The 13091-nt window shown below is 45.1% G+C and overlaps 1 protein-coding gene across 1 annotated transcript in view; it reads right to left on the minus strand.

Moving 5' to 3' along the window:
• The window catches only part of LOC121567293 (protein furry homolog), a 207458-nt gene that overhangs the window by 119618 nt on the left and 74749 nt on the right, over positions 1-13091 (minus strand). The window contains exons 37-41 of the mRNA XM_045218226.1: positions 10055-10137; positions 8397-8547; positions 5682-5785; positions 2344-2532; positions 39-207 (exon numbers count right to left, since the gene is read on the minus strand). Of these exons, the coding sequence (XP_045074161.1) occupies positions 39-207; positions 2344-2532; positions 5682-5785; positions 8397-8547; positions 10055-10137 (696 nt within the window). The remainder of the gene's footprint in view (positions 1-38; positions 208-2343; positions 2533-5681; positions 5786-8396; positions 8548-10054; positions 10138-13091) is intronic.

The following is a 13091-nucleotide window of genomic DNA, read 5'->3' on the forward strand; positions in this document are numbered from 1 at the left end:
TGCCTGTCTGTCCATCCTTCAGTCCGTGGTCCACCTACCTGGTGGTGAGGAACTCAATCAGTTTGTTGGTCATCTCCTCCGCGTCCTGGGAGGAGATGTGGGGCAGGTTGGAGGTGCTGCCTCCCAGGCTGAGGCTGGAAGAGGTGGACGAAGAGCCAGAGTCGGGTACAGGGGATGCCTGGCCCTTTCGCAGGAAGTCCACCCCACCTGGGAGGGAGAGAGAGAGAGAAGCAGAGGAGAGGGAGAGGGAGAGGGAAGGAGAGAGAGAGGGAGAGGGAAGGAGAGAGAGAGGGAGAGGAGAGGGAAGGAGAGAGAGAAAGGGAGAAGGAGAGAGAGAAAGGGAGAAGGAGAGAGAGAAAGGGAAAAGGAGAGAGAGAGAGAGAACGGGAGAAGGAGAGGAGTCACAACAGGGACAGTTTAGAAGGCACAAAACAGGAAGAAACGTTTTGAAACAGGAGGTGCATCCTGAACTTGTCCATTTCAAAACCGTGTTTACTGAACAGCACCCAGATAACAGAGGTACATTTGGTGGTTTCACTTTATATCTTGACTACTCCTGTTGTGAGTCCAATGTAGCGAGATGTGAGGTGAACTCTATGCTCTGTTTTTCTATATTACAACTACTGAATTTAAGATACCAGCTTGTCGCTAGTCAGGTCAAGTGAAGTTTTCTTTATCGCTTCAAGCAAAACAAATTAAAGTGGGGAAAGAACCTATCCTTGCAGCGTGTCTAACCCTGCCTTGGTAGATGGCCCCTTTTTGGGCAAGAGGATATAAATAGCGTAATGGAATGCTTTAATCAGGACTTTTGATGTCGTCTGCTGCAGGACATAGGATTGTTGCTGGCCAGGCTACCATGTTTTCTTTCCCCCACAAAGCTCTCCCTTGAAAGTGTAAGCCATTCCCTGCTGATAACTGTACCTAGATTAACCATGGAGAGGAGCAATGTGTCCAGTGCTACACTCTCTCCCATAGACCCTGTAGAACCACATGGCTGTCTAAGATGGCCATTTTATATTCATTTGATTGATAAACTGAAAATGCCTTTCTTAATTTTTTTTACTGAACAAAAATATAACATGCACTAATTTCTATGATTTTACAGAGTTACAGTTCATATAAGGAAATAGCTAAATGGAAATGAATTCATTAGGCCCTAATCTATGGATTTCACATGACTGGGAATACAGATATGCTTCTGTTGGTCACATATACCTTAAAAAAAAAAGTAGGGGCGTGGATCAGAAAACCAGTCAGTGACCACCATTTGCCTCATGCAGCGCAACTTCTCCTTCACATTGAGTTGATCAGGCTGTTGATTGTGGCCTGTGGAATGTTGTCCATTCCTCTTCAATGGCAGTGCGAAGTTGCTGGATATTGGCGGGAAAATGCAATTGCCATCGATAAAATGCAACCACCATGGGGCACTCTGTTCACAATGTTGACATCAGCAAACCGCTCGCTCCACACAACGCCATACGACCTGGATTCATCCGTGAAGAGCACACTTCTCCAGCGTGCCAGTGACCATCGAAGGTGAGCATTTTCCCACTGAAGTCGGTTATGACGCCGAACTACAGTCAGGTCAAGACTCTGGTGAGGACAACGAGCATGCAGATGAGCTTCCCTGAGACGGTTTCTGACAGTTTGTGCAGAAAGTCTTCTGTTGTGCAAACCCACAGTTTCATCAGCTGTCCGGGAGGCTGGTCTCAGACGATCCCGCAGGTGAAGAAGCAGGGCTGGCATGGTTACATGTGGTCTGCGGTTGTGAGACCGGTTGGACACACTGCCAAATTCTATAAAACAATGTTGGAGGCGGCTCATGGTAGAGAAATGAACATTCAATTCTTTGGCAACAGCTCTGGTGGACATTCCTGCAGTCAGCATGCCAATTGCATGCATGTCAATTGCACGGTCCCTCAAAACTGGAGACATCTGTAGCATTGTGTTGTGTGACAAAACTGCACATTTTAGGGTGGCCCTTTATTGTCCCCAGCACAAGGTACACCTGTGTAATGATCATGCTGTTTAATTAGCTTCTTGATATGTCACACCTTTCAGGTGGATAGATTATCTTGGCAAAGGAGAAATGCTCACTAACAGGGATGTAAACACATTTGTGCACATTTTAGAGAAATAATATTTTTGTGCATATGGAACATTTCTGGGATCTTTTATTTCAGCTCATGAAACATGGGACCACCACTTTACATGGTGCATTTATATAGTTTTAAAACAACAACTCCGACTTGGACCACACAAGTTACGATAATGATAATGATTTGTATCTGTTGCATGCCCTAGTGAACACTGCCCAGGAGTCTATACTGTACTGTGTAATACCTGTAGTAGTGAAGTATTCAGGCAGGTAGCCTGACTCGCTGGTCAAGGTTTTGTTGCCATTGACCTCTTGTGTCTGCAGCAGGACGGAGGCGATGGTCTGGAAGTTGCCATTGCAGGACAGAGTAATGAGCAGGTGCAGGAGGAGACGCTTGCTGTGCTCAAACACCTCAGGACGGCAGTGATCAATGCCTGGTGGTGAAACAAATACATCATAATACAGTGACAGCAGATACAGTGACATCATAATACAGTGACAGCAGATACTGTGACATCATAATACAATGTTAGCAGATACAGTGACATCATAATACAGAGACAGCAGATACAGTGGGGTCCAACATTTTTGACAGCCTTGATAAAGATGAGCAATAATTACTGAATAAAATAAATAATTCAAATGCTGAGCTATGTTGTATGCTCAAAGAAATTGGGAAATTATTTTGTACTAATACAATTGCTGAGAGAAAGAGAGTTATTGACACCCCTAAAGATTCGTAAAAATAAAGTAGTCAAAAGTTTTGTATTTGGTCCCATATTCCAAGCATGCAATTACCATATCAAGATTGTGACTCTACAAACTCATTGGATGCATTTGCAGTTCGTTTTAGTTGTGTTTCAGATTTGTAATTTGTCCCCAATAGAATGAATGGTAAATAATGTATTGTGTCATTTTGGAGTAACTTTTATTATATACAGTTGAAGTTGGAAGTTTACATACACTTACAGTAGGTTGGAGTCATTAAAACTCCTTTTTCAACCACTCCACAAATGTCTTGTTAACAAACTATAGTTTTGGCAAGTCGGTTAGGACATCTACTTTGTGCATGACACAAGTAATATTTCCAACAATTGTTTACAGACAGATTATTTCACTTATAATTCACTTTATCACAATTCCAGTGGGTCAGAAGTTTACATACACTAAGTTGACTGTGCCTTTAAACAGCTTGGAAAATTCCAGAAAATGATGTCATGGCTTTAGAAGCTTCTGATAGGCTAATTGACATCATTTCAGTCAATTGGAGATGTACCTGAGGATGTATTTCAAGGCCTACCTTCAAACTCAGTGCCTCTTTGCTTGACATCATGGGAAAATCAAAAGAAATCAGCCAAGACCTCAGAAACAAAATTGTAGACCTCCACAAGTCTGGTTCATCCTTGGGAGCAATTTTCAAACGCCTGAAGGTACCACGTTCATCTGTACAAACAATATTACGCAAGTATAAACACCATGGGACCATGCAGCCGTCATACCGCTCAGGAAGGAGACGCGTTCTGTCTCCTAGAGATGAATGTACTTTGGTGCGAAAAGTGCAAATCAATCCCAGAACAACAGCAAAGGACCTTGTGAAGATGATGGAGGAAACAGGTACAAAATTATCTATATCTATATCCAAAACCGCCATAAAAAAGCCAGACTACGGTTTACAACTGCACATGGGACAAAGATCGTACTTTTTGGAGAAATGTCCTCTGGTCTGATGAAACAAAAATAGAACTGTTTGGCCATAATGACCATCGTTATGTTTGGAGGAAAAAGGGGGTCGCTTGCAAGCCGAAGAACACCAACCCAACCGTGAAGCACGGGGGTGGCAGCATCATGCTGTGGGGGTGCTCTGCTGCAGGAGGGACTGGTGCACTTCACAAAATAGGTGGCATCACGAGGAAGGAAAATTATGTGGATATATTGAATTAACATCTCAAGACATCAGTCAGGAAGTTAAAGCTTGGTCGCAAATGGGTCTTCCAAATGAACAATGACCCCAAGCATACTTCCAAAGTTGTGGCAAAATGGCTTAAGGACAACAAAGTCAAGGTATTGGAGTGGCCATCACAAAGCCCTGACCTCAATCCTATAGAACATTTGTGGGCAGAACTGAAAAAGTGTGTGCGAGCAAGGAGGCCTACAAACCTGATTCAGTTACACCAGCTCTGTCAGGAGGAATGGGCCAAAATTCACCCGACTTATTGTGGAATGCTTGTGGAAGGCTACCCGAAACATTTGACCCAAATTAAACAATTTAAAGGCAATGCTACCAAATACTAATTGAGTGTATGTAAACTTCTGACCCACTGGGAATGTTATGAAAGAAATAAAAGCTGAAATAAATCTTTCTCTCTACTATTATTCTGACATTTCACATTCTTAAAATAAAGTGGTGATCCTAACTGACCTAAGACAGGGACTTTTTACTAGGATTAAATGTCAGGAATTGTGAAAAACTGAGTTTAAATGTATTTCGCTAAGAAGTATGTAAACTTCCAACTTCAACTGTACAATGTAAGAATAGAATATGTTTCTGAACACTTCTACATTCATGTGGATGCTACCTGAACGAATCGTGGATAATGATTTCATTTACATTTTTTAAATTTTTAGTCATATAGCAGACGCTCTTATCCAGAGCGACTTACAGTTAGTGAGTGCTTTTTCTTTTTCATACTGGTCTCCCGTGGGAATCGAACCCACAACCCTGGCGTTGCAAACGCCATGCTCTACCAACTGAGCTACACGGGACATTACTGATGAGTGAGAAAGTTACAGAGGGTCAAAGACCATACCCCCAAGACATGCTAACCTCTTCACCAATAACAGGGGAGGTTAGGATGTCTTGGGGTATGATCTTTGACCCTCTGTAACTTTCTCACTCATCATTATTCACGATTCATTCAGAATTATCCGTAATCATAGTAGCATCCACAATAATGTACAAGTGTTTAGAAACATATTATATTCTTGTTTACAATAAAAGCGACTCTAAAATGACACAATACATAATTGACTATTCATTCCTATTGGGGTACCAAATAATCTGTAACAAAACGAGCAGCAAATGCATCCAACAAGTTCGTAGCGTCACAAGCTTGATGTAATCATTGCATGCTAGGATATGGGACCAAATACTACACTTTTGACTGCTTTATTTATAACAATCTTTAGGGGTGGTAATCATTTTGACCCCTACCTTTTTATTTGTTAAACAAAATTTATTTCTCTGAGCAATGATATTAGTATAAAATAATATAATTTCCCACATTTTGGGAGCATACAATATAGCTCAGTATGAATTATTTATTTTATACAGTCATTATTGTTAATCTTTATCAAGGGTGTCAATAATAACATCCTTACATACAGTGTCTCTACTGGTGTAATAACTGATACTACACAGGGTTGGGGTTAATATTATTGCTCCCTATGGTCTCCAGCTGTAAAAGAGGCAAAACGATTGGCAGCAATTGCCAGCTACTTTCTGGCGTGTCCAAGTTGGAGCGAGTTCAGAATCAGTTCATTCAGTAATTCCTCATTGAAAAGTATGCGCTGGTGTGTGTCATACCCAGAAAGAGGGCGTGGAGCAGCAGTGGCAGGTGCAGGGCCCAGTCTTCTCTCACACTGTGGTCAACCACCATCTCGGTCATGAAGATCACTGCGATGTTACACCTACAGACACATCAACAATATACATATTGTATATACATCAACTACTATGTTACACCAACATACTGCATACAACAACACATCAAATATACTCTATACATTGTCTCCATCCCAAATGTTACCCTATTCCCTACATAGTATAGTGCATAAAAGTAGTGCCCTAAATAGGGAATAGGGTTCCATTTGAGACGCATCTATGGCCTCTCTCTCTCCCTCTGTTTTCAATGCTCAGGGATGCAATGGAATATATATTATGACTGCTTGGGGTTTATCACTGGGAAATGAGGAGGACATTGTATCAGAACTTATTTTGTCAAACGATAGAGCTCATCCACCCTGTTTAAACCTATGTGCTGGGTCATGTTCTTTCCCTCTGCTACCATGAAGGATGACATCATCTTAGATAATGGTTTTGATAAGAGTTACAGGGACCAGGTGTGAGAGACAGGGTAGCGTAGGTCTGACCTCTAACAATAGCCCTCTGCAGATGTCCTACATACAGTTGAAGTTGGAAGTTTACATACACATTAGCCAAATATATTTAAACTCAGTTTTTCACAAATGTGAAATGTCAGAATAATAGTAAAGAGAATGATTTATTTCAGCTTTTATTTATTTCATCACATTCCCAGTGGGTCAGAAGTTTACATACACTCAATTAGTATTTGGTAGCATTGCCTTTAAATTGTTTAACTTGGGTCAAACGTTTCAGGTAGCCTTCCACAAGCTTTCCACAAGAAGTCGGGTGAATTTTGGCCCATTCCTCCTGACAGAGCTGGTGTAACTGAGTCAGGTTTGTAGGCCTCCTTGCTCGCACACACTTTTTCAGTTCTGCCCACAAATGTTCTATAGGATTGAGGTCAGGGCTTTGTGATGGCCACTCCAATACCTTGACTTTGTTGTCCTTAAGCCATTTTGCCACAACTTTGGAAGTATGCTTGGGGTCATTGTTCATTTGGAAGACCCATTTGCGACAAAGCTTTAACTTCCTGACTGATCTGTTGAGATGTTGCTTCAATATATCCACATCATTTTTCTTCCTCATGATGCCATCTATTTTGTGAAGTGCACCAGTCCCTCCTGCAGCAAAGCACCCCCACAGCATGATGCTGCCAACCCCGTTCTTCACGGTTGGGTTGGTGTTCTTCGGCTTGCAAGCGACCCCCTTTTTCCTCCAAACATAATGATGGTCATTATGGCCAAACAGTTCTATTTTTGTTTCATCAGACCAGAGGACATTTCTCCAAAAAGTACGATCTTTGTCCCCATGTGCAGTTGCAAACCGTAGTCTGGCTTTTTTATGGCGGTTTTGGAGCAGTGGCTTCTTCCTTGCTGAGCGGCCTTTCAGGTTATGTCGATATAGGACACGTTTTACTGTGGATATAGATACTTTTGTACCTGTTTCCTCCAGCATCTTTACAAGGTCCTTTGCTGTTGTTCTGGGATTGATTTGCACTTTTCGCACCAAAGTACGTTCATCTCTAGGAGACAGAACGCGTCTCCTTCCTGAGCGGTATGACAGCTGCGTGGTCCCTTGGTGTTTATACTTACGTACTATTGTTTGTACAGATGAACGTGGTACCTTCAGGCGTTTGGAAATTGCTCCCAAGAATGAACCAGACTAGTGGAGGTCTACAATTTTGTTTCTGAGGTCTTGGCTGATTTCTTTTGATTTTCCCATGATGTCAATCAAAGAGGCACTGAGTTTAAAGGTAGGCCTTGAGGTACACCTCCAATTGACTCAAATGATGTCAATTAGCCTATCAGAAGCTTCTAAAGCCATGACATCATTTTCTGGAATTTTCCAAGCTGTTTAAAGGCACAGTCAACTTAGTATATGTAAACTTCTGACCCACTGGAATTGTGATACAGTGAATTATAAGTGAAATGATCTGTCTGTAAACAATTACTGGTGTCACGCACAAAGTAGATGTCCTAACCGACTTGCCAAAACTATAGTTTGTTAACAAGAAATTTGTGGAGTGGTTGAAAAACGAGTTTTAATGACTCCAACCTAAGTGTATGTAAACTTCCGACTTCAATTGTATCTCACATGCATCACACACACTGCTTGGTATTTCATACACAAATGGTGTGTGTGCGCCTGTGTGTGTTAACCTGTGTGTACCTGTGTAGAGGTATGGTTGATGGTTCCTGTTAGGTAGTCCACCAGGAAACGTGTGTGTGTGTGTACCTGTGTAGAGGTCCCCTAGGAGTGATGGTTTCAGGGAGGTAGTCCACCAGGAAACGTGTGTGTGTGTACCTGTGTAGAGGTCCCCTAGGAGTGATGGTTCCTGTTAGGTAGTCCACCAGGAAACGTGTGTATGTGTGTACCTGTGTAGAGGTCCCCTAGGAGTGATGGTTTCAGGGAGGTAGTCCACCAGGAAACGTGTGTGTGTGTACCTGTGTAGAGGTCCCCTAGGAGTGATGGTTTCAGGGAGGTAGTCCACCAGGAAACATGTGTGTGTGTGTACCTGTGTAGAGGTCCCCTAGGAGTGATGGTTTCAGGGAGGTAGTCCACCAGGAAACATGTGTGTGTGTGTACCTGTGTAGAGGTCCCCTAGGAGTGATGGTTTCAGTGAGGTAGTCCACCAGGAAACGTGTGTGTGTGTACCTGTGTAGAGGTCCCCTAGGAGTGATGGTTTCAGGGAGGTAGTCCACCAGGGGAGCCCAGCAGCCTCCGTTGACAGGCATGGGCAAAGGGAGTGGCTGATTGGTCTCCACAACGCTCATCAGCCAACCAGTGTACGGCGGAAGGGGTTCACCTAGGGGTCACACAGGAAGTTAAACTCATGACAAAGCACGGCAGCACTCGCCAGGCCAGACCCTCTCCAGGGTCGTGTTCAGTGGGGCACACTTGGGCAAAACGTTTTCCAACGGAAAACGAAAACCAATGTTTCTTATTGGACACTGACCCAGGCTACCTCTGTTCCAGAGAGTAGAACCAATGAGTAGAACAAATGAGTTTTGGGATCACTGGCTGTTTACTGGTAGTATCTGAGAGGCCCTGTCACGGAGCTGCTTGTGTGTTTCACTTCCAGTTCTTACAAAGGATCTTCTCAGCGCTCCAGGCCTATCATGCATTATCAATGGCACTGACCTAGGCAGCCATCTTACCCCTTAGATGTAAAGTCTAGGGGACCTGCATGGTTCTGGTACCGGTTCCGACCGATATTTCCACGTATAGATTGACCTGTGGACACCGTAGATCGAAATGGCTTGCATTGAGAGATAACCCTGGTTCCCACGGACACAGTAGTATATTTTCTGAGCCTGTGTGACGTAGGATGTGAAATCTGAAACCACTTGAAGTTGGGATGTCCCTCCTACCATTTCATTCGCTCTTCCGACTGTCCATCAACTCCTGGCTGAATCCTATGTCACAGCCACTGACAAAGCACATGCCTGCAATCCTTACATCGTAGCGCAGCAGGAGAGTTTCATCACTGTAGCACATTCAGAGATTGAGCTATAGCCATTCATCTTAAATAATTCCTAGATTTTAAACAAAAAACGTTCTGTTTGTTATAGATGGGCAAGATTAATATGAGATGAAAGGCAAATTCCAAGCTAGGAAGCCAAGCTAGAGCTCTGTGAGATGTTCACAGCGATGGAGGCAGACGTTTTGATCAAGAGAGCCCTTTAGAAAATCTGCACATTTTCTCTAACACAAAACATTCAAATTCAGTATGTATTTTACAGTTATAAGGAAGGTGAAATCTTATAGTTAGTTGTTTTATAATTTGATTATACTATATTTAGAAAGCATATAAGTCATTTCAAGCCTTATTCATACAGTTTTGTTGAATAGGAAATACATCATACAAAATAGTTCATATTTTCATCATGTTTGTACTGTGTACTTGAGCTTGTGTCCTCAAAAGTGACTACACTTTGGCAATTTATAACCATTTTTACCAGAAAGGTAAGATTTTAAACAGCATTACTAGTTATTGTTTATGGCCATCTCATGATAAATCATTTATTTTGAGGATTACGTAGATTACATTTTTGATTAAATGTAGTTACATTGTAACATATGGTCTGTTCCCCAGGCTAGCAGCAGTCAAACTATGTACCATATGGTCTGGTTCCCAGACTAGCAGCAGCCAAGCTATGTACCATATGGTCTGGTTCCCAGGCTAGCAGCAGCCAAGCTATGTAACATATGGTCTGTTTCCCAGGCTAGCAGCACCCCCCACTTTAAGCAGGTGAATAAGGCACTATATTCACACACTGTACATAGAGTATATCTATAATCTCTTTACTCACTCTTCTCCTCGTCGTAGGAGCCTCCAGAACTGTTGCTGTATCGGGACTCCAGGCGGTTGTGGTTACGCATTATGTTACTCAGCCTGGATCACAAAGGTCAGAGGTCAGAGGTTGTCGCCAAGACTACTGCCACAGATTATCTATTATATTGACAAGATAGTCGAGTGACCGCTCTAACAATGGAAATACATGTCCTCAAAGATGCAAGGCAGGTGGGAGGAGGCGAGATCAGGTGGGACCATTCTAGCCAATGAAAGGGCAGATACGCGTGTCAACAACAGGCAAAACTTTGATATAAAGTCGTTTTTTTCAAAGTTGCCGAAATGCCATCCAAACCATTAGGAAATGTATATTTGATCAAATAAGCCTTACATAGCAAATTAGCAATTACATTTTTTGTTGACCAAATTCAACACTCATTGTGTCACAAGCCGTGCTAGAACTCCGGTCTCAGATGTGGAGAGCTGGGGGTAATACCCCTTAGCCACAGAGGAGGTGTAGTAGGACCCAAATGAAACACCCAAGGCAATACTCCAGGCCAGTAGATTTAATGTAAAAACAAAGGTTCTTCGCCATTCACAAATAGTCCAACAAAAGTTCTTCTCAGAAAGAGGTATGTTAACAAAACAGGAGGCAAAACAAAATAACTCCACGAGGGGAGAAAAACAAACTAAAGATAACTTAGAAAACCTTACTTGGAAAGACACGGTGGAACAAAGCAGGAGACACATAGCCAGGACTCAATAACCAAGTGAGAAACAAGGGGAAAACACACAGCTAAAATACACAAGGGGAAACAAGGCACAGGTGACCTGGATCAAGCTAATTAGGACACACGAGGAAGAACTAAGGCAGAGGGGAACACAGATGACCTCTAGAGGCCCGGAGACAAACAGGAGGCAGGAAGCTGACAGGACCCCCTCCTCTAGGAACGACTCCTGACGTTCCTTCCAGAACACCCCGGCCCCAGGGTGCGAAAATCTCGGATCAAACCTGGGTCCAGGATGTCCCTGGCTGGAACCCAGGAGCGCTCCTCTGGCCCGTAGCCCTCCCAGTCCACCAGATACTGCAGAGAGTTCTGGACCCTCCGGGAGTCCAGTATCCGGCGGACTGTGTAGGCTGGCTGGCCGTCAATGATCCTGGGAGGTGGCGGGGGTCTGCGTGGGGGGCAAAAGGAGAAGACAAGACAGGTTTAAGGAGTGAAACATGGAAAGTGGGGTTAACTCTAAGGGAGCGAGGCAGAACCAAACGATACGAAACAGGGTTAACCTTTCTAGCAATGCGGAAAGGGCCGATGTATCTCTGGGAAAGCTTCTTGGATTCGACCCGGAGGGGCAGGTTCTTAGTGGCCAACCAAACTCTCTGACCAGCTCGGAAACTAGGGGCCGTCCGGCGGTGTCGATTAGCCTGACTTTGGTATCTCTGGGAGGTCCGAAGGAGGATACACCTGGCCTTCTTCCAGGTCCGCCTACAGCGTTGGACAAAGCGCTGGGCCGAGGGAACACCAACTTGCGCCTCTTCCTCTGGAAATAATGGAGGGTTGTAACCGAACTGGCATTCGAAGGGGGACAATCCGGTGGCTGAAGACTGGAGGGTGTTGTGGGCATATTCAGCCCAAATGATATAGGTGGCCCAAGACGTGGGATTACTGGCCGCCATACACCGCAGGGTGGTCTCCAGATCCTGATTAATCCGTTCCGTTTGGCCATTAGACTCTGGATGGAACCCTGACGATAGGCTGGCTGTGTCCCCAATAAGCCTGCAGAAGGCCCCCAAAACCGGGACGAGAATTGGGGACCTCGGTCAGAGACCACGTCCAGGGGAATGCCAAATATCCGGAAGACATGGTTCATGAGGAGCTCAGCAGTCTCCTTAGCCGAGGGCAGCTTGGGCAGGGGAATAAACCGGGCAGCCTTAGAGAACCGGTCAACGATCACTAGGATGACGGTGTTGCCCTGGGATGGAGGAAGTCCCGTAACAAAGTCCAGAGAAAGGTGTGACCATGGCCTTCGAGGAATAGGTAAGGGATGGAGCAGTCCCTGGGGTCGCTGGCGCGTCGACTTTCCCTGGTTGCACACCGGGCAGGCCTCAACATAGACCTGCACGTCCTTCTTGATGGACGGCCACCAAAACCGCCGTCGGAGGAATTCCAGTGTGCGAGCACTGCCTGGATGGCATGTCAAGGGCGACTCATGACCCCACTGCAAGACGCGGGCCCGAACAGAGAGAGGAACGTACAGGCGACCGGCAGGACCACCGCCTGGATCGGGCTCATGGACAAGGGCTTCTCGTACCCCTCTTTCTAGTTCCCACTGAAGAGGTGCGACGATCCTAGACCTCGGAATAATCGATGCCAAGGGCTTCTCTTGTACCTCGGGAGAATAGGCTCGAGACAGGGCATCCGGCTTGACGTTCTTGGTGCCAGGTCGGTAAGACAGGAGGAACTGGAATCGATTAAAGAAAAGGGACCATCGTGCTTGCCGAGGGTTCATCCGCTTAGCCTGTTGGAGATATTCCAGGTTCTTGTGGTCTGTGAGAACCTGGAACGGGTGCTGAGCCCCCTCAAGCCAATGGCACCACTCTTCCAAGGCCAGTTTTACTGCAAGCAACTCTAGATCCCCCACGTGGTAGTTGCGCTCGGCCTCAGACAGGCGGCGAGACATGAAGGCACAAGGGTGTAATCTCCCATCCTCACCCCTCTGTGACAGGACGGCTCCCACCCCCACCTCTGAGGCGTCCACCTCCACCACGAAAGGTCTTTCTGGGTCAGGAGTCACCAGAATCGGAGCAGACGTGAAGCGGCGCTTGAGATCCTCGAAGGCCCCTGCTGCTTCCGGACCCCAGTGAACCTTGGTCCCTCCTCCCTTGGTAAGCGTCGTCAAGGGGGCTACCACTGAGCTGAAATTCTTGATGAACTTCCGATAGAAGTTAGAAAAGCCAATGAACCGTTGAACCTCCTTGACCGTGGCAGGTGTGGGCCAGCTGCGGACCGCTTCGACCTTCTTGGGATCCATCTCTAGGTGCCCGGGAGTGACAA

The sequence above is a fragment of the Coregonus clupeaformis genome, chromosome 6 (genome assembly GCF_020615455.1).
Source record: "Coregonus clupeaformis isolate EN_2021a chromosome 6, ASM2061545v1, whole genome shotgun sequence".
NCBI classification, from domain to species: domain Eukaryota; kingdom Metazoa; phylum Chordata; class Actinopteri; order Salmoniformes; family Salmonidae; genus Coregonus; species Coregonus clupeaformis.